Source organism: Myotis daubentonii, chromosome 1 (genome assembly GCF_963259705.1).
Source record: "Myotis daubentonii chromosome 1, mMyoDau2.1, whole genome shotgun sequence".
NCBI classification, from domain to species: Eukaryota; Metazoa; Chordata; class Mammalia; order Chiroptera; family Vespertilionidae; genus Myotis; species Myotis daubentonii.
Window position 1 is genome coordinate 92,335,272 of NC_081840.1, and position 22,305 is coordinate 92,357,576.

At 37.5% G+C, this 22,305-nt stretch overlaps 1 protein-coding gene across 1 annotated transcript in view; it reads left to right on the forward strand.

Annotated features, from left to right (window-relative positions):
- The window catches only part of LOC132241990 (tetratricopeptide repeat protein 6-like), a 49,925-nt gene that overhangs the window by 19,594 nt on the left and 8,026 nt on the right, over positions 1 to 22,305 (forward strand). Inside the window, exons 5-9 of the mRNA XM_059710939.1 lie at positions 1,301 to 1,420; positions 7,090 to 7,163; positions 10,923 to 11,133; positions 16,128 to 16,280; positions 17,115 to 17,285. Of these exons, the coding sequence (XP_059566922.1) occupies positions 1,301 to 1,420; positions 7,090 to 7,163; positions 10,923 to 11,133; positions 16,128 to 16,280; positions 17,115 to 17,285 (729 nt within the window). The remainder of the gene's footprint in view (positions 1 to 1,300; positions 1,421 to 7,089; positions 7,164 to 10,922; positions 11,134 to 16,127; positions 16,281 to 17,114; positions 17,286 to 22,305) is intronic.

Consider the following 22,305-nt stretch of genomic DNA (forward strand, 5'->3'; position numbering starts at 1 on the left):
CTGGGCTAAACGTTTTATCAATATATCATCAAAATTACTTTATGCAACAATATGATGATTTATTAATATCCCAATTTTGCAGATGAGGAAACTGAAGCTAGTGTTAAGTAACTTACCCAAGGCTAAAAAGCTAGCAATAATAGCAGAGGTGTGTTACAAATCCTCCTCCTTAACCTTCATGAAACTAATTTATAGCTTTTGTTTCCTCTTGTGTCACATATTCAGCTGTCTAGTGGATCTTGTGGTATCTTAAAGGTTTTACGTTCTGTGATTTTATGAAAGCAAAAGTGCTATCATTTTAGTTTTGTTTTGATAAGTATTATGAATTATTTTTACAGCCCTGGCAATGTTTGTTATTAATTATGCCACAATGTACATAACTGTACAATTCTTTTAGACACTTAAGTGCCTAATCATGAAATACTAGAGCACCACTAAGAAAACAGCAAAATACTATGTATTTGCATTTTCAGTTAGCACGTCCTATAGGCATGTAAGATCTGGCCCTTTTCTGATGAAATTGTTCAATTGTACAAAATGTTCAGTAGAAAAATGAGGTAAGAGATTCAGCTCCAACTCAAATTTGGGATGGTCCTGTTACCTGGTACAGAACGATGACCAGTAAAAAATTGTTTATTCAATGAATAAACTAAAAAGCTAAAAGTAATAAAGATTCTCTGAGTTAATTCTAAACTTAATGTCTTTTAAAAAAAACCCTAATATATCTATCATAATATTTTGAAGTAATTTTCTAACAAGCTTCTTTGTTATATTAAGACCCATTTTCATTGATTCATAATTTATTCTCTCAACAAACATTGATTGATTGCCTACTCTGTGCAGGCACAGTGCTAGTTGCTGACTCAGTAATGGTGGAACATAAGGATAAGCTCTGCCCCCATAAAGCTTAGGTTTCCGTGAGAAAAACAATCAAATACTAAAAAGAACTTACATTTCCACCGATAACAAGTGCTCTGCTTTCATGTGGGCGGTCCTAGGGGAACGGCATGGGGGCGTGTGGTGTGCCTCTTCCATCTGCACACAGTGGAATGCTTAGGACGCTTCACAAGAACACGTGAAGTCCAGCCACAGTCGCCCCACATACTGAAATGCAGCAGCAGTCAAGTATTTAGTTAAGGGGGCCCTTTACATTCAACAAATGATTATTTAGTGCCCTGAATTGTAAGTCAAATTAAATACTATGGGTTCCTACTTTGGGCATTAACACATTTTTCCTTGGCCAATGTAGCAAGGCTCTAAAGAGCGGAATCTAGGTTGTAAGTGATTCTTTTCTTTTTAGGCATTAATGGATTATGGAATCGTGCTTCTTCTTGATGCTGGAAAAACTGTGGCATTCAATACCTTAGTTAATCGTGGACTCATCTATCTAGGACAAGGGCATCACTGTTTCGCATTAGAGGTAAACCTGAACCCACTTGATTTTTCATGCTCACTTCTGAAAACAGTGAACAAGTTTTTCTCACTACCAAATGGCAATATTAATGAGCAATAACTAAACTTTAGCAATAATCATATTGAAATACTTTGACTGACTAATAGAATTTTTGTAAAATACGTGTACTTTTACTTTGTTTTGATTACAGGCAAATAGCCAATATGTTTTTAAAAAAGTTTCTAATTTGATGAAAGTTCAAGGCTATCACTTCCTATCTTGACTATATACAAAATTCAATTATTTAGCAAATAAAATGATGTATGTATTATTTACTTTGCTGTTTGATGCTCTCATTTATAATTTTCCTCATTCTCCACTGAAAATATATCAAACTAAATCCATTTGTTTTGTATAGAGTAGAAAATACCTGCTCAAAATAAGCTGCTGAGAATAATGGGAACAGGCACTCAGGGTTGTAGTAGAAGACAGCATCTCCGTTATATCACAAAGAAACGTGGTTTCTTCGGTTAAAAAATGCATTTCTTTGTAGAACAATTAAACAAAACTTACCATTCTCATTTTTATCTTATTTGTATTGTTTTTTTTAAATTAACTTTGGAGTTAAGATTAAGTGATACAAGACAAATAAAAGTTTGCAGTTGAATATGGTAGTTTTGCTTCTTCTTTGTTTCTGAGGAACCACAACAGAACATTATGTAATGGAATGTTTCCTGATTCTTTTCATCTCCAAAAGTGACTTGTATTATTTTTCTACCTTTGGAGTCAGATTTTGAGGTTCTGCCCTGTAGAATTACTTATTATTTTTGCGGATGGATCATGAGAATGCTCGCTTCATATTACACAGTGTTTTACAAAGTATCATACTTTAAAAAGATATTGGCTTGTAAAAACATGTAATAAATAACTTCAAAATGCAATGGGTATTTAATTTTAAAACGTGCCTTTAACATTTATGTAAAACTTTTTTGTACTGGTTCAATAGAAACTTACCTGGCTACTGGTCTGCAATGTGTTAAGGAAGTGTCTGAGAAACCAGATTCTAGGCAATTTACACTACGATGAAATGTAATTCCAAGAGTTGAACTCCTTTAGGTTTAGGTAATACCATTTGGAATTTCCTCAGAGAGGGAGCTAAGGAATTTCTTTGTTTGGAGTAGGCAAGAAAGCTATGGAACTCTAGGGAACAGTGTTGGGAGGAGAGAAGTGAGGAAAATGGGGGTTGGGAGCCAAAGACTCAGCTGTTGGATAATTAAATGCAGGGCCTGTGTTATCTATAAGGCACATATTTATTTGGTATTTAACATCAACATACCAGGTTCTCAACAGTGCTGTACAATTTATAATTGTAACTTATAGATGAGGAAACTGATATTCAAAAGAGGTTAAATAGTCTTTTATCCAGGAAGTGCTAGGGCATGATTTGATCTCAGGTCTCCCCTGATTCCAAATCCTATGTATTGAAGACGTGGAGATAAATAAGGCAGATTTCCTGTCCTTGAGGAGCTCGTGGTCTATCCCAAATCATTCTTTTTTTTTTTTTTTAAGTATATTTTATTGATTTTTTTTACAGAGAGGAAGGGAGAGAGATAGAGTCAGAAACATCGATGAGAGAGAAACATCGATCAGCTGGGGATGTGCCCGTAACCCAGGTACATGCCCTTGACCGGAATCGAACCTGGGACCCTTCAGTCCACAGGCCGACGCTCTATCCACTGAGCCAAACTGGTTTCGGCTCCAAAATCATTCTTGACCCCTCTCTTTCCTCAGACTCTATATCCAACAGTTCAGTAGACTCTGCCATCAAAGCATATTTTGAATTCAGTCATTTCTCATTTTTGTCACTGTTATCTTCCTAATTCCACCCTCACGCATCTTTCCCCTGGTCTACATCAGGAGCTTCCCAACTGGCCTCTCTGCCTCTGCTCTTGTCCCTGTCTCTACATGCTGTTCTTCAAACAGCCTCAGACAGACCTCTTAAAAACATACTGGTAACGCAGACCACGTTATTCCTCTGCTCAGAACCCTCCAGTGGCTTCCCATCACACTTAGAATAAAATTTGCACTGTTGACTGTGGCCAACAAAGACCCGTCATGATCGATCACTCACTGATCGGACTTCAATGTCAAACATTGTTCTTTTCTGCACTCAGGCTCCTCCACTTTGGCATTTTGCTCTTCCTTGGAAGAGCCAGGCTCCCTTCCTGCCCCGGGGTCCTCACACAAGCTCTTCTCTGTACATAGAACGCTCTCCCTACTAATCTGTGTGTGACTCATGCCCGTCTTTTATTTCAGGTTTTTGCTCCTCAGTCAAACAAACAAACAAAACAAAAGTGTAGATTAATTAAAATAGAATATTAGAAAATTAAAGTAAGTCTGGACAGGGAAAACAAACAGGAAACAGAGGAAAACAGAAGAAAACAAATAATAAGATGGTAGACCTAAATCCAACCATATTAGGAGTGACATTTAGTAGGATGGTAAAAAATAGACCAATTTAGGTAATAAAAACATCAGATCAGAACTTTTTTTAAAAGTCTCTGGCTACAAAAGTCACACTTTAAATATATTGATATAGATAGGAAAAGTAAAAGGTTGGAAAAAATATGCCCTGCAAACACAAATTAAAAGCAAGAAAAAAAAAAGTCTCCTTTTGTAAATAAAAAATTATTCGAAAAATTAAATTAGAAAAATGATAAAGAACCAATGAATAAATATAAGACTGAATAATGGAAGGGCTACATGAAGAAACGGGAGACAGCAGTCTTAACACTTACCCAGGGACATTTTTTAAGTGAGAATGATTAACGAAGAGGTCAAGTGGGATGAGTGCTGACAACATACTAGGTAACTGATCCTTGTATGGCCTTCCTAGGAACCCTTGGTCAGGAAGTAGAGTGCAGCATTTGGACTGGCATTGTTTAGGAAGTTAATTGTTAAGTGGGTTGGATTGAGAACATGTGTTTATCTCTTTGTCCTCTTGAAAACCTACTAGGAAGATAGTAAAGGAATAAAAAAGATATAATTCCACAAGGTTGAAGATAGTAGAAAAGAGATCTTCAGGCACCTAAAACTACCATTCTGTATTCTAATGCCTCTAACTTAAATATGAATGGGCAGCCAAGGATCCTACACTTAAGAGGTAAAATAGAGACTATTTTTTAGGGATGGTGGGAGAAAAGGAGATGTGCGGAGTGCTGGGGTAAGATAGCTAAATTCTATCCTATGTGGGAAGTTAAACATGACAATTCTCATGTTATTTTGAAATTTGAAGGTAAATAGCAGCAAGATGTAAAAACAGTTGTGTTTGGGGAGTGGGCTTCAGGGGCAAGGAGAGGTGGAGCAGGGGATTGCTGCAAGCACCGTCAGTTTTCTAGTGGGATTAGACACCATACACTTGGTACATGGGCTACTTTGATAAGAATAAAAGCAAATAAATAAAAAATGTCTTTCGATGCAATTTACAAATGACAAAATAAAATTGGCCTTCATTAAATGACACAATTACTAGGAAGTTGATGGAATTGGGGGGTGTGGAGACCATGAGTGTTAGCTATGCTTTCAAGGAGATTGGTGGTGACAGAAACTAGAAACACTGGGCCATGTGTAGTTTGTAGCAGGGAAGGTTGAGTGGAAGGCATGTTAGGTCAGGGCATGAAACAAGAATTAAAAATACAGAAGGCAGGAATATGATGGAGCAAGTTTCCAGAGGAGAACGGAAGGAACAAGGTGAAGAGTCTGTCTTCTGACACAAAGACAGTGGCGTGAAGGTCCTTACAAATAAGGAATTTGCTTTGTGTATGAGTGGCTATGTGTGGTTTGTTATTTATGATCTTCATATTAGAAAAAAAATTAATGCAGAAGGGAAAAATCATAACAATTAGCTTTATTCTAAGTAATGAGAATAGTCATCACATGTTTATTGCTGATAATTATACATATCGAGTCAGGTTGACTTTTGTAAGTTGTATCTGATTACAAAACTGAACTTGGTATTCTCAGTCTTTTAAGTTCTCGATCACTCCTCACAAGTTCCAAAATAAATAAATAGGAACGTTTGTAATAAATCTCAATTTCACTAAGTTTGCTTCCACTTTAAAACAGTCCTCTTAGTCTGGCCAGGTTGGCTCAGTTGGTTGAGCATCTTCCTGTGCACCGAAAGGTTGCTGGTTCCATTTCTGGCCAAGGCACATGCCTGGGTTGTGGGTTCGATCCCTGGTTGGGTCATGTTCCGAAAGGAACTTCTCTCTCTCTCTCTCTCTCTCTCTCTCTCTCTCTCTCTCTCTCCCTCTTTCTAAGCATGCCCTCAGGTGAGGATAAAATCAGTAAATAAAACAGTATTCGGGGGATTTATCTGGTAGCATATTTGATTATATTACATTTGATTAGACAATAGATTTCTTATTTTCTCCCAATAATAGTTCCTTTTCGTATCAAAATATACTTCAGGAATCTAAGTGTGATTCCATATCTACAGATTGGTCTCTGACTGAAACCTTCCTCCTCCAATAGGATTCCAGGGACCCTGCTTGACCCTACTACTCCCTCTGCTTCCCCAATATTTGCAGAAAAGTTAGCCAGCTTCCTCCCTCTGCTACAGCCAGGGAAGGTTTGTGGAAGGGGGAGGAGGAAGAGGGAAAATGAGGAGGGACAGGGACAGGGAGGCTGTCTGTTATGGTTAGCTCCTCTCCTTCCTCCAGGGTGGACACCAGAACTCAGACACCGGCCCTCTGAGGCTGGAGAGTGGGCGCCAGCCTCCAGGAGGGGGTTGGGGGAGGGGGGGTCCCTTAGACAGTCCAGAGGAGGTGACAGCACTCTCCTGTTCTAGCTTGGCCACCTGAGGTTACAACCAAAACTGCCAGTGAAGGTGCCTGCGGAAGCAGTCCTTTGGGAAAAGCAGAATCATTGCAGTTTACATGATATTTTATATGTAGATATTCATCTAAATATTGTATTAGTTTCAATTTAGTGCTGTTCTTATTTTGCCTCTGTCCTCGAATGTTTTTGTAGGTCTTTGAAAAGCTGATGCACTTTGGACACTGTCTCTGGAGCCTAATGGAGGACAGTGTTCAGGGCCGCAGAGGCAGGCTCTCTCGCAGACGTTTAATTCTCTTAGAACAACCTCTTTCCCAGGGCCATTCCAGCTAACTTCCGAACTCAAAATCTTGGGGTTTTCCATTGCTCCTTCTCAGGAGGCTTCTAGAATTCTCCCAGAAGTGTGAATTCCAAAGGTAGGAGCAGCCTTAGCTAATCCACAAAAAAGGCCCAATGCATGTCCTTTTCTGGGTCTCGGTGTGTGTTTGCCCTGTAAAGTCCAAGTTTCTCTATAGGAGAATTTCCATTTCTATCTAGATGGGCAAGTCTCTGGTGGTGTAAACTGAGGGGAAAAAATACAATAAAAAGAAAGTAAATGAGGTCTCATTACACACATCAGGGCAAAACCACTGGGAAAGTGCAGACCAGTAGCACAATATTCTGAGTGAGGTTTCAGTTATGGGTTTCCTCTGCTCCATCCGTCCTCACTAGATGTGATACTAAAAGGAAAAAAAAGTTTTAAGATGTCTTTGTTAATGCTGTGTTAAGTATATTCATGGTAGAACACAGCTAGAATAAAGTTTAAGAAAGCGCAAAAGATAATGTTGCAAAACTAACAAAAATGTATGAAACTGTTTTAGGATTTTAAGCAAGCTGCATTGCTGAGCGAGACTAATGTGAACCTTTGTCAAGCTACCGCCTTGTGCTATCACAGGTATGTAATTTAGGTTGCAGTGAAAGCAAGTGGGACCATCTAATGATAATAATAGAAGAATAGGAAGAGAAAAATGTGGAAGTGACAGGGACAAAAATGGGGAGAGACAAAGAATCCCTGCATAGAGGTGGCGAGCACACCTAGGTGTGTCATCAGCACCCTCCTACCTTCTAATAAGGTGTTTTAACCAAGACTGCAAGCAAATACCTGCATCCTGGCATGGGATACCCACTGATTCAAGCCCATTTACTGGGGAAAAAGACCTGAGTGATACACAGAATAAAATCACGCACAGCTTGAAACATCTAAGAATAAAATTAAGTGATCATTTTTGTTCCTAAAATGAAACTAAACTTTAAAAACCCTGTTTCCTACAAGAGAGGGTGATTTCAAAAATTAAATATTTTTTAAAAATTTTGCATTTAGAAAACATATTTCTAAATCTATAACTAATTAAAATAATACCCGTAAACATCTACAAAACACAATAAAGTCTACAAAAATATATTACTTAAGACATTATTACCTGCTTCTGAGATTACTGTAAGAGTAAGTCAAGTTATAGTAGGGGAGAAGAAAACAGTTACATAGGCTAAAATACAGAACATCACTTTATAATTTGTTCTGAGATAATATTACATAGATTTTTACTAATTATAAGTTTTACATTTCTACATATACATTTAACATCTAAAATTAGTTTCTGGTCATTTTGTGTTTAAAAGTATAGAGATTCTGCATGTGTAGATTTTAATGTGAGATAAAATATATTTGGTTAAGTAGTAGTTTACAGTATTATTTTTTAAGACAGAAATAATAGCAATTAATTGGAGGGGAAATTAGGGTAGTTCATAAACTATACAGACTAGGCTGTATAAAAATCCAATTTTGAATTATTTAGGAAATAAATATTTCTTTTTTTCCTTTTTGGAACACAGCACAGCTACATTTCCCTATGAAAGTTAGATTTTTTATTTTATGAACATAATACTGTAATAACTGAAACTTGTGAAGATGTCTTTGGGTTTAAAGGCCTAAATTGGGACCTTTATGTTATATAAACAGCAAAACATAGTCACACCATTTTCTATTTTACTCTAGCAACCTTTGTACAATCCATCTCTTTAAGTAATTGCCATTCTTGAAAAGAGATGGAATAATGATGACTGATGTGTTTGTTTTGGTGGGTGAGTATGGACCAAAAATGTCTGAGGTCATTGCATTCTCTTAAATTAAAAACAGACTCCAAAATTTCTCCCAGACTCATTCCTGTGTTTAGCAACTGAGTCAGTAAATTTCTCTGTGTCTGTTCCCAATCTCTTTCATGAATTGTAATCACTGGATATACTACATGGCGGAGCCTTCTTAAGCTGATACTGCTTTGCAATTCCAAATAACCAACTTATATCAGTTGATTAGAATCTCTATTGTCCTTTAATAAAAGTAGAATTTAAATCACTGGTAAAGCCCTAATAACTGACAGTCCCAATTTCATGTGTTTTGAGTTTTAACAGTTTTACTGAATTTAACAATAAGAAATATTTAGTGATTCATTATATCTATTTCAGGAAAAATATTTTGCTTTTCAAGGTAGTCTGTCTATAACATACTTATATCACAGCAGCACAGTTGGTCAGTATTGGAGATTCATTACTGGTATCTTATAGTGGGGAAAGTAAAAATTTTCCCAATTGGAAAACAATTTTAAAAAGGAATAAATATTTGAAATTTAGGGCTTTGATCTTTGAACTCAGGGAGGTGCAGACTTTTGAAGTACGCCTTTGTATAACTCTGGTTCTTCCTCCTGTGGTTGCTAGGAGACAACATTCCTTAGGCTGAATATCTACTTGTTGCCCAATTTGGCCACAAAGAGTGTTGTGCCACAGTTAATTTTTAGATCCCTTTATGAAAGCCATCGTCATATGAAAAAAAAGTCACAGAGGGAGAACATGATTACGCAGTTACATATCCTAGCCACTTTTTTTTTTTTTTTTTACCTCAGAACATTGATTTTACTATTCTTATGTTTGCATAAAATATTTTTGAAACTTTGACTCTGCAAGCCGCATTCTTTAGTGTGGGGAGGTATTTATGATTTATTTGTACAACTCAGTAGGGCACATCTGGGCACGTATGTGATTAATTTAGAAAATGTGGTGGCCTCCGTCTGTGGCCCAGACTGCAAGCTCAGCTCACAGTCCGGACTGAAGGATGGGCGCTGATGAGAAGACGCACCTCTGTCAGTGATCACATTATTTATACAAACACATCTTATTTTAGAAAATCAAATTTAATATACTTTTATATTTGTGGTAACTGATACCTAAGACTTTTATGTATTGATGAACATGTATCCTGACATTATACATTTTTTCATTGCTAACTGCCATGTGATCATTTAACAAGAGCTTCAATCTACAGGACACTGTGATGTACTCATCTTCAGAAACATGAAATTGCTGTTTCTATTATGGCACCTGCATCATTTTTTCCGTGTTGATGTGGGGAGCTGGGTGTCTCTGGCTTTGACACTGTCACTTCCCCTGGACTTGATTTTTAGTTGTCACCTGCTTTGAAGTGTTGGTAGGTGATTGTCAAGGTTCCTTTCCATGTTAAAGTTTAATAATTATTTACTTAGTTGAAACAGACTAGATGCTCATTACATGCTAGTGCTGATAACTAGATAGGTATAGAAAAATGGCTTTCTCCAGGCTAATTGAGATTAAATGTAATTATTAGATATGCATATGAGATGGAAAAGTGACTCCTTTATGAAACATATTTGATTCCCTTATCAGCCCTCACCCGTACCACAAGAGAATAAATAGGGAAGAAAAACTGAGTTATTATTTAGTTAAATATATATTAATTATTTAAATATATATATATTTAATTTCTTTATTGGTTAGGGTATTACAAATGTGTCCTCATCCCCCCATTAAACCCCTCCCCCCCACTCATGCTGTCATCACCCTGTTGTCTGTGTCCATTGGTTTGGCTTATATGCATGCATACAAGTCCTTTGGTTGATCTCTTCCCCTCACCACCACCTCCCCTGCCTTCCCTCTGAGGATTGATAGTCTGATCGCTGTTTCTCTGTCTTTGGGTCTGTCCCTGTTCATTAGTCTATGTTGTTCTCTATATTCCACAAATGAGTGAGATCATGTGGTATTTATCTTTCTTTGACTGGCTTATTTCACTTAGCATAATAGTTAAATATTTTTACAAATTAATAAATAAAATGCATTTTTCTTCTTTTCTCTTGGTGTCCAAAAAGAAAGGGCCTATCTTTATAGATCTGAAGTAAGGACTCCCATGTATAACATTTTGGTTCCTTTTGTTGTATAAGGAAATATTAAATACATATAAATTTATTATAATCTGCTTTAAATAGTGTATTCCATTTATATACCTTCACCCCCCCATCCCCATATTGGCCACAGATAGCAATTAAAAACAGGTTCAGGAATGCCATGCAGCCCTTTGTAATTCTGAAAAAAGAACTCTAGAATATTATCCCAGCATATTCTGCTATGAAAATGGCTCTTACCTCCCTTTTTCCCTTTTACCAGAATCTTCAAAAACCCCTTCAGCCTTTCTGAGGTCATATGGACTCATGTTCTTACTTCCCATGATGGATAGACAATAAAAGTGAAAAATATTTTGTAAGGGTTAATGTAAATCTTTATGAAAATTTTATATACAGGAAAGTACTTAGGTAACTCAACAGAAAGCATAAATAATTTTATTTATTTTCAGAAACAAAGAGTTTGCAGAAGCTGTCACTTTCTTCACATTGGCTCTTAGTATTAATCCCTGTTTTGTGGACGCTTACATTGGACGGGGAAATTCTTACATGGAATATGGTCACGATGAAGGTGTCAAAGAAGCACAGAAGGACTTTCTGAAAGCGCTGCATTACAATCCAACATGCACAAAAGCCAGAATTTCATTAGGTTATAATTTGCAGGTAATATTACATAAGACACTTTGGGCCACGGAAGTGTTACCAGTGGGGAGAGGTCCTCATTTCTGCCAGTTGCTGGTAAGAGTGGGTTTCTTGCAATATCCTGAGAAAAAGGGTTTTCTCAGACTTGCACGGAGAACAAGTAATTTCTTATTTGCATGGAATTAAATCCCTGAGTTTCCAAGGTGCCCTCTCCATCAGTCCTGCCATAGTAGCATAGCTTTGATTTCAGCAGAGTTGAAATCAGACCCAGTGTCCAGATGTCCAGGGTTTCCATCTATGTCTGCACACTCCAGCCCAGCACCAGGCTAACTTGACTTGTGCTCCCTGCTGCAGTCCATTAGTCCATTGCCTGCGGGGTCCACATGACCATGGACCTATGGGCGAATGCAAGAGGGTCAAGAGTGAGCCAAGAGCAACAAGAGAGCAAACTCCTTTGTTTAGGGTATTATGTGTTCCCAAATTTTCTTGTGCTTGCAGTGGCTCTGCCTATTCTGGCCAATAATCTCTGTTTCTAGGTTTGACTGACAGGCAAGTACCTTCCCTATATCACCCCAACTTCATTGGGCTTGCATCTATCTCCCTTTGTTGGCCGTCTTCCCCTAGTGATCTGGGGGGAATGGGCCAGTGGTTCCCTGGGAGTGTGAAATTGCACCTTTCTGGTGAAGCTGTACAGTGACATGCATGTCTCACCTCCTTTTTTTGTGCTTCTCCTATCCTATATAATAAAAGGGTAATATGCAAACTGACCCTAACAGCAGAACGACTGGGAATGACTGGTCACTATGACACACACTGACCACCAGGGGGCAGACGCTCAAGGCAGGAGCTGCCCTCTGGTGGTCAGTGCACTCCCACAGGGGGAGCTCTGCTCAGCCACAAGCCAGGCTGATGGCTGCCAGCATAGCGGTGGTGGTGGGAGCCTCTCCCGCCTCCTCAGCAGCGCTAAGGATGTCCGACTGCAGCTTAGGCCTGCTCCCTGCTGGCAAATGGACATCCCCCGAGGGCTCCCAGGCTGCCAGAGGGATGTCTGACTGCCAGCTTAGGCCAGGTCCCCTGGGGAGCATGCCTAAGCCAGCAGGTGGACATCTCCCGAGGGGTCCCATACTGCGAGAGGGCACAGGCCGGGCTGAGGGACCCCCCCCTCCACCCGCAAGTACACAAATTTTTGTGATTGGGCCTCTAGTCATTTTTATTTTTTTAAAATATATATTTTATTGATTTTTTACAGAGAGGAAGGGAGAGGGATAGAGAGTTAGAAACATCGATGAGAGAGAAACATCGATCAGCTGCCTCCTGCACACTCCATACTGGGTATGTGCCCGCAACCAAGGTACATGCCCTTCACTGGAATCGAACCTGGGACCCTTGAGTCTGCAGGCCGACACTCTATCCACTGAGCAAAACCAGTTGGGGCAGGCCTCTAGTTATTAATAGAACAATAGCAAAAGCACCTTTTGGACAAGAATGAAAATATATTTGACTTTTTACTGGTGATGGGGATACCTGCTCTTTCTTTGGTTAGGAACATTTTACCTTTCTCTTACTATTAGTGTCCACAGCAGCAGTAGGAAGCAGTTTCTCAACAACCCTGCCTGGGGAACCCATCTGGGGGCTTGGTATACTAGTGAAATGAGGATCTTTTGAATCTGGTTCCTTTAACACCTTTACCCCTTTCTACCTCACCCCACATTTATAGACAACTTTTAAAATTTGCCTGATGAGCTTCACATATAAGAACCTGGCCAGCACTTGTTTCACTAGCTCATATCTGGACTTTCATAACTTCTCTCCTATTGAATTAGTGGAAAGCTAAAGGGAATAAACAATGTATGAAAGTTTTGAAGTGGACTCCAGCCATGCAATGGGTCAGGCAACCATTGTATAGGGACTTCTGAATTTAGGGCATCTTCCAAATGGCAGTGAATTAGAACATACTGGGAAGGCAAGACACCCGGCATTTGTCCTTCCAGCAAGATGGAAGAGTGCTACTCTGTGTGAGGCCAAGCAGCTCTCTGAGTGCTTTTTGGGACACTCTGTCCTGACCCGTGCACTCAAAAAGTTCTTTGCACTAATAAAATATGTTTACTGTGAGAAATGCTCACCTGTCCGAATTCAGATAACGGCCGCAGAGACAGAAGTATGGCAAAAGTGAGACTTTTTAAATTTTATTTTATTGTTTAAAGTATTACAGATAGCACTACATATGTCTCCTTTTTTTCCCCATTGACCTTCCCCCGGCTTCCTCTACCCAACCCCCCCCCCCCCCCAGTGTCTTGTGTCCATTGGTTATGATTATATGCATGCATACAAGTGCTTTGGTTGATCTCTTACCTCCCCCCCCCCCAACACTCCCCAGCCTTCCTGCTATAATTTGATAGTCTGTTGGATGCTTTGCCTCTGTATCTATCTTTTTGTTCATCAGGTTATAATGTTCTTTATAAAGAACACGAGACTTTTAATATGTCCATGAGAGCGGGTGTTCATTGCTATTGTATTGGTACACTTGGGGCAGCCAACACAGTCTATTTATTCAGTCTCCCCTCCAGTTCCTCATTGGCTGAGTACTATGGGGTCACCTGTTTCCTCATACATCGCCTAGGTCTTGCTATCTTCCACTGGACCATTTAAAAAATTGGATTGAGGCCCTCTCTAGCCGCCTCCATCTCCCCCTGTCTAGCCGAGGCGGGCACTGGGGGGGGGGGGGGGGGCGGGGGGGGGGGTGGTGTGTGGGACAGAGGTTTTCCACCATGAAGTTGGCCCACATACACAGTTCTTTGTTCCTATATCCTCCTTCCTCCTCCCTGCGTTCTGTTTGACCTGGGGAAATTCAGCAAATTCCATCAAAACCTGACCATGCTGGAGATGGTCACAGAGGTCCATCTCCTACAGAGTGGCCTCCTTGAAATAAAGGGCTGAAAGTGCTGTATTCTCCATGGAAAGGAACTAAGTAATCTTAAATTCTCTTTTTATCCTTTTAATTTCAAAAATTTAAACACTCGGCAAAAAAGTATATTCAAATATTGTAAATTGCAGAAATTTCTTTTAAAATGCAATTAAAGTTGATTTTTTTTTCATTTAAAAATAAGTGAGTTTGGCTGGTTTAAGATTACTAATATTGAAAGTGGTTGTTGGGATTGGTGGTTATAGTGAAATATTCCTAAATTCTTCTTAATAAGGGAAATAAGCTTGCCTTCTAAGAATTAAACATAAAATTGGCCATTATTGGATCACAGTAGAAACTTGCAAAGTCAATTTAAAGAGATATACATGATGACTACCAAAGCATCTAAAGCTGACTGTAACCCAGTGGAATGAGTTATCATCATTTATTGCATTTAATAAGCATTTAGTGAGCACATAGTATAGGAAAGAACTGATCTAGGCCTAGGAATAGAGTCATGAACAAACTATACTTGGTTCTTCTTGGAGTTTACTATCTAGTGGAGAGATGAGCATCAAGTAGTCATATGATTTGTTATTTAGTTATATGCATGACTAGTGCAACAAAGGAAAAAGTTGGGTTTTGGAACATTTATAGCAAGGAAACCAAGTTTTTAGGAGTAAAGGAGGGCTTGTAAAGAAATTAACATTTAAATTGAAGTGTGAAATACTAGTAATTAATCAGGCATAGGAGTTGGGGGTAGGACACAGTGTTAGGATAGCGAAAGAGTTGGAGGGCACAGGGAATGGAATGTTAGGGATTGTGGGGAGTGATGTGAGGTGAGACTAGAGAATTGAATAATAACTGGAGGCGAAGGCCTTGCCAGTAAATTAAAAATGTGAGTATCACTAACTAGAGCAGTAACATTCGATTCATGTTTTATGAAGATGTCACTGGATGCAGATCAACATGGAAAAGGATTAAAGAAAACATTAGTCTGAGGAAGGATTGAATCTGGAAAGGAAGGACTGAAGGAGAGTTCAAATCCTCCTCAGGGGACAGTGATCATTTGTTCAGTAAATACAGTTTTCCTTACTGTGTGCTTAGCACTAGAGTTATGGAAGTGAGCAAAACAGATGTTGTCAGGAGCTGATGACAGATATAATCCTACTGTGAGGCTGTTTGCAGCTTAATATTCTAATAACTTAATCTCAGTTTGCCTGATTCCTTGTTATGAAATGAATTTGTAATGGTTGTGGTGAATTTCACATAATTTGCCAAGAGGGAGAAGATTTGCTGGTTAAAGAACAGTGTCTTATTAGTTATATCTGACTAGTTATATGCCTTATTAGTTTTATGCAAGAGTCACTGGGCTCATCTTGGTTAATGTGAGTCAGCTTCTGAGATTCGGGCCAGTGGGTGTTTGAGCTCATGGGAATACTTGTAAGGGACAGGCCCTGGACCATGTTGAATTCATCAACTCACTGCCTTCCCGCAGGGAGGTATTTAGTTGCCAGTTGGTCTTCTCTAGGAAATATTCTGACACCATTCTATGCACAACATCCCTCTCCTGACCTTTTTTCTTGTTTTCCAGTTGTCACTAAGGTTAGTATAAATAGATGCTTCATAGATTTGCATGCATTTTCCATGGAATATGTATAGTGATCCTAAAATTCCAGGTGCTTGTACAATTTATCAAAATAGGTTTTACACCAGTAGTTTATGCATTTATTTATTCAACACATATTTATTTTATTATGTATATTATGCATAACCAGAGATCCAATGCCAAGCAAATAAATACAATTTCTGCCTGTGTATGCAGAGCTCAATTTTGTGGTGATTGTCCAAAGCATATGTGTTTCACATGGTGGCTGTGATTTTATGTTGTCCAAGATTGGTATGAAATGACTCTATTAGATTTATTTTAATTAATTAAAAATTCGGTGTAAATACTCAGAGGTAATTATAGCCTACTTTTTGTTTAAAATATCTTACATTTAGCACTGTATAAATATATGCTTTCTAAAGGTTTTATTTGATTAAGTTAGAATCAAATATTTGTCATGTTATGGATAATTTCCTACTTCATGTAAATGGAAAATTATTTTAGGCCCAAGAAAAATTCCAGAAAGCTTGGAACCACTTTACCATTGCCATAGAAGTTGATCCAAAGAGCTACCTAGCCTATGAAGGAAGAGCTGTGGTCTGTCTTCAGATGGGTAATAACTTTGCTGCAATACAGGATATTAACATTGCCATTAAGGTAAAAATCCACTTAGATTGTGTTATAATTAGCATAAATTAACACCATCAATGAATAGGGTTAAGTAAAATATTCTGTTACGTTTTAAAGTGATTTGTAGAGAAAATAATATATGTATTTTGTTCCAAGAGATTCCTAAAGAATTATTATGGCTTGCAAGTTCTATAACCTGAATACATTTAAAATTAAAAAAAAAAATCCTGGTAAATGTTGATTCTCTCAGTAAATGCAATTTATAGTTTTATGGCGGCAATATTATTTTGTAATAAAAAATGAATGCAAAAAAAATAATATTCTGGGTTTGAAGGAACTACAGGAAGAATAATGTAATTCCCCAGGTTCTTCTGTAGTGAAAAGGCAAATAAATACCTCAGGTTTTATATACAATGAAAGAAAATCTTCCTCTTTATTTTCTAGATTTTTGGATTCTGTTTCTGTTGCTTCGGGTAGATGTTGTAATCTTTGAGGTGAGAAAAAGGGAAGACCTGAAAGATCATTGCTGCTGCTTAGAACAAATAAACATGTTAACTATTTAATTTCTTTTCCAGCTTTAACAGAGCTAAGCAGATAAGCTTTCCCCCATGTTCTTTGGAAAGGAACTGAGTAAAGCACTAAGATTATTTATTTTATTATAACCAAAATCAACAAAGTGTTGACATTGAACCAACTTCATACTGAGACCTCTCACAAAATATTTGCTCTAATAGGGCTTCATCTGAACTATAAAGTTACTAGCTTCCTACAAGTAGATTTCATAACGTTCTTTTTTGCAGATATGAAATCAGAGATAAATACTATTCTCAGATGCTAAACACTCATACTATTAAATTGCAGATCAATATTACAGCAGAATTCTTAACAAATCGTGGTGTGATTCATGAGTTTATGGGCCAGCAACAAAATGCAATGAGAGACTATCAAGCAGCAATTTCTTTAAACCCTACATACGCACTGGCTTACTTTAATGCAGGAAATATCTACTTTCACCACAGGCAGTTTTCCCAGGTAATGTGAGTTTTCCTTAACATTTTCTTTTTACATTAAATGCTTTTTTTGTTATATATAGTTTTAAAATTTAGTCCTTATATCCTAGGCTAATCATTCATTAGTTCTTTTTTAAACAAATGTCCTTCGTAAGAATGTTTATAATTAATTAAATGTTTAACCTCTCTGGATTTATTTCCCTCATTATAACCATCCATTCAACATTTGTCCAGCAAACATTATTTTGGACTTACCAAAGTGTCTTGCTATCCATTCTATATCTTTTTGAGTCAGAAGCTAATCATTTATTGTCACCTTTTCATTTCTATTGTAATAAATTATTATGGTTATGGCTTTTCTCCAAGTACTGCTTTTAGCAGTATCCTACATATTTTGGTCTTTGAAGTTTTAATTTTTGTTTTCCCAAAATTTTGCACTTGTAATTTTATTTCCCCTTTGACTCAATAATAAATTAATAAGGCATTTGAAATGTCCATATAGACAGACTTTTATATTTTCTAGTTTGGGTTCTTATTGAGTTTTTTAATGTGGTCTAATATACGGCAAATATTCGAAAACATTAAAGGGTTCTTTTCAAAGAAGTATAAGATATACCTTATTAATTATATTTTTAATTAGTCAATATCCATTCTTCTCTTTTTTTCATTTGGTTGACCTTGGACTGAGAAAGGTTTTTTGGTTTGGTTCTATATAGTTTTTGATATTTCTTGTAATTTATGCTTTATGAAAATTGCTGCTGCATTATTTCTTGTATAGATATTAATACATATTATATATGCAATATATATTGTAACCTTCAGCATTATAAATGTCCTTCTTTGTTTTTTAAAGCTCTTTAGAATAAATCAGATCTGACCTCTGATTCCATTTGGTTTGCTTTTGCCTGGTATTTCTTTGTCCTTCCTTTTATTTTCAACATTTAGAATTTTTTGTTTAAGATGTGTTTCTTGCCGAAACCGGTTTGGCTCAGTGGACAGAGCGTCGGCCTGCGGACTGAAAACTCCCCGGTTCAATTCCAGTCAAGGGCATGTACCTGGGTTGCTGGCACATCCCCAGTAGGAGATGTGCAGGAGGCAGCTGATCGATGTTTCTCTCTCATCGATGTTTCTAACTCTCTATCTCTCTCCCTTCCTCTCTGTAAAAAATCAATAAAATATATTTAAAAAAAAAAAAAAAGATGTGTCTCTTTTGTGTAACATAGAGTTGCATTTTGCTTGGGGGCGGGCTGAACAGGGTTAATGGGGGCAAAGGGATACTTACGTAATACTTTCAACAATAAGGAATTATTTTTAAAAAAGAAAAAAAAGCCAATTTGAATGTAATTATCTTTTAATAGGTGGGTTAAGCCCATTTTCATTTTGGCATAATCAGTATGTTTGTTTTTGTTCTGTTATTTCTGCTTTCATGTATTTTAGAAGAATTTTGTTCTGTGGTCTGTTTAATTTTTTTCAGTTTTTCTGATATTGAGAAAATTTACAGGTTTGTCCTAGTGGCTGCCTTTATAATAGTAGTTTTTAGAAATAGTACCCTAATTTCCTTGTATTTTTAGTTTCTCTACTATGAACAACAATAAATTACTCTCCCTCTCATCTATTATTCAATTTTACTTAAAGTATTCTCTTTTAAATTTGTTTTCTATTTGTATTCTTAAATATGCTTGAGTTTATTGTATCAGCTTACTATCCACTGTCACTGTTATCCCATATTCTTGTGAGTTTCATAATTCCTATACTCCCAAGGGATTTAATATTTGCATATTATTTTGTTACTCTTATTTCAAATTTTCATCTTAGTTCTCCAGTTAAGTATGTTCAATTCACATTACCAGATTTTTTGCCAGTTGCCATCCCAACCAATTATTTCTTGGTTGTCTGAAATTGGTCCCTTAATGGAGTCCTGAGAAAGGGCTCATGCGAACAATATTCCTTGGATGTTTTCATGTTCATCACTGTTTGCCTCTAGCCTTTATATCTTAAGGAGACATGTCTGGGTTTAAAACCCTTGGCCTCTATTTTTTCCCTTGAGTATCTTGTGTTGTTTCACTGTTTTCTGATATTGTAGGTTGATGTCAAGAAGCTGAATACAATTCCATTTTTGTTATTTGTGACTTTTTTTTTTTTTTTTGGTTAGGATAACCAAATGTTTTTAATGAAAAGTTTCAACAATGCACGCCTTAGAGTTGACCATTGGTGTCAAAGTTAATAAGCACACAGTATGTGGTTTCAATCTGTAGATTTCAGAAAAGTTTTGTTGAATTCAGTGAAAAATATTTTTTCTGTTTCGTGGTTTTGATTTTCTTCATTGGGCAACTCTATCTTCTGTCCTTTAGCTTCTATATATCAAGTGTTTTTCTCATTTCTTAAACCTCTTAATTTCTTTTTCATGTTTGTTGCCTTCTTCACTGTGTTTTTTGAGATATTTATTGTCCCCTTGTAGACCTTAGAATTCAAGTTCTCTTTAGATTTTCGTTTGTTTGTTTGTTTGTTTGTTTTTGTAGTTCCATATTTCCATGTCAGACCTTATTGGCCATAACTTTTCTGAGATCCTTTGTTTCTGAATTACTTCTTTCTTAAATGGAATTGCTTTTATAATGAATTTTTTCTAGTTCATTTTGAAATGCTACGTTATAATCTTTAATCTAGACTGTAGCAGTACTTTTTTTCTGGTGAGTTTTTACTTTCAAAAAATTAAATTACTTTCATGGTTGTTTTTGCCATGAAGGCAGGTGAATTACTTTTCTGTTACTCATATTTGAATGTAAAAATTATTTTCCTTTTCTAGCAGCAGAGGTTCTTGTGGGAAATAGCCTATCTCGGTTTGGAAGGCTATCACAAGGTCTGTGTTTCTCTGAGCTTTTCACAGCCCTTGCCTTCTACAATAATGCACTCATTTAAAAAGTTGTTTTTATTGCCTGCATTTTTTGAGACCTGTCACCTTTATATTCTCCTTCACCACTCAAAACCGTCACCACATTTCTTTTTTAAAAAAATATATTTTTATTGCTTTCAGAGAGGATGGGAGAGGGAGTGAGAGAGATAGAAACATCAATGATGAGAGTCATTTATTGGCTGCCTTCTGCACGCCCCCTACTGGTGATTGAGCCTGCAACCCAGGCATGTACCCTTGACCAGAATTGAACCTGGGACCCTTCACTCCACAGGCTGATGCTCTTTCCACTAAGCCAAACCGGCTAGCACTCACCACACTTCTTAATAAAACAAACTTTGAGGCTTTCATGTGTGAAGAGGCTATGGTTCTTATCTATATTTCACTGAAAAAATTCACCAAATATTTCCTGTTTCCACTTAGCTTCTTTCAATCTCCACATATTTATGATGTACCTGCCATGTGATAGGCATTTATAAATGCCCTGAGGATACAGAAGTAAACAAGGTATAAAAGGATTCTCTTATGATCTAGCTTACATTTTATTGGAGGGAGAAATATAAAATAAATAAGAAGATATTTGAAGTGATATATGCCTAATACAGTCTCACATAAGCATTATTACACCAGTATTAGCATATCTGTGAGACTATATAAGATTACCTGGTAACTAGTATAGATGGAGAGAAAGGGTTTAAGGAGCAAGTCCTGGGTAGCACCAATGTTTAGAAATGAAGCGGAAAGGAGAGGCCGGAAAGTAGACTGAGGCAGGAGCATCCAGCCAGGATGAGCAGGAGAGCATATCACTCTCAAGCATAAGTGTTCTGAGAAGGGAAAAGTGTCCTGTGTCAAATGCTGCTGAGGTGTCAAGGACAAGGAGGATGGAAGAGATCACTGAGGACTTTGGCAAGAACACTGTTGGAACAGCAGTGCAGCAGAGGCTTGAGTGGGAAGGGTTGGGGAGAAAACGTGAGGTGAAGAATTAGGGACCATTCCGCTGGTTCAAGACATTCTTCTGTGAAGAGTAGTGAAATGGGAGTAGTAGCTAGAGTGGGTTAAGAAGTGTTGTTGTTGTTTTTCAGATGAGGGCTAATTGATTCATGCTTCTATAATAACGAGAAGGGTCTAGGACCGTGGTTGGCAAACTGCGGCTCGCGAGCCACATGCGGCTCTTTGGCCCATTGAGTGTGGCTCTTCCTAAGCCTTAGGAGAACCCTAATTAAGTTAATAACAATGTACTTACCTATATAGTTTTAAGTCTAAAAAATTTGGCTCTCAAAAGAAATTTCAATCATTGTACTGTTGATATTTGGCTCTGTTGACTAATGAGTTTGCCGACCACTGATGTAGACTTTAGGATAAAGGTAGAAGTTATTGATGCAGGAGAGAGTGGCAGGGACAATTAGGATCAAAACCTTTGAGAATTTGATGGGGTTAGAGTTTGGAAGTTGCAGGGGTAGCCTTTGCTTGGAGCAGGATGCATGACGCATTATGTCATAAGGGAAGGCAGAGAGGGCACAGCTGAATATAGTTTGGTAAATATTGATAGTAGGCATTCCTACTGGTTATATTTCCTCCATTAAATACAAGCATCAGTTGGCAGTTGCGGGTGGACAGTTAAAAAGAGAAATGGGGTGGCTAGGAGTTTGGTAGAGAAAATGTGAAATGCTTGTGTTAGAGAGTGGTAGGGTGTTCACACTAGGGAAGTGCAGCAGAAAAGATTAAGTTCTCTTTTTGTCTTTCAGTGCACAATTCTTTTTTTTCTCTTTAAAATTTCTTCAATTACAGATGACAATATTTTTATTAGCTGTAGGTGTATAGCATAATGGTTAGACATTTATATAATTTAAGAAGCAATCCCCGCATCTGGCACCATCCATTGTTATCAGACAACATTAAGCTGTCATTTGAGGTTTATGGTCATGAATTTAAAATGAGATCTTGACTCTGCTGATTTGTATACAATTCTTTCTATACAGATTCAATGCTACTTTGTGTCACTCCACACTTGTTTCTGTATGTTGATCTCTTATCTACTCACTCCAATTAGATTGTAAACTTGTAGGGCCAGGAATCAAAACCCTTCTTTTTCTCCCTAGATTTCCTTACTCAGAAAGCTTGTCTGTACCCGTGG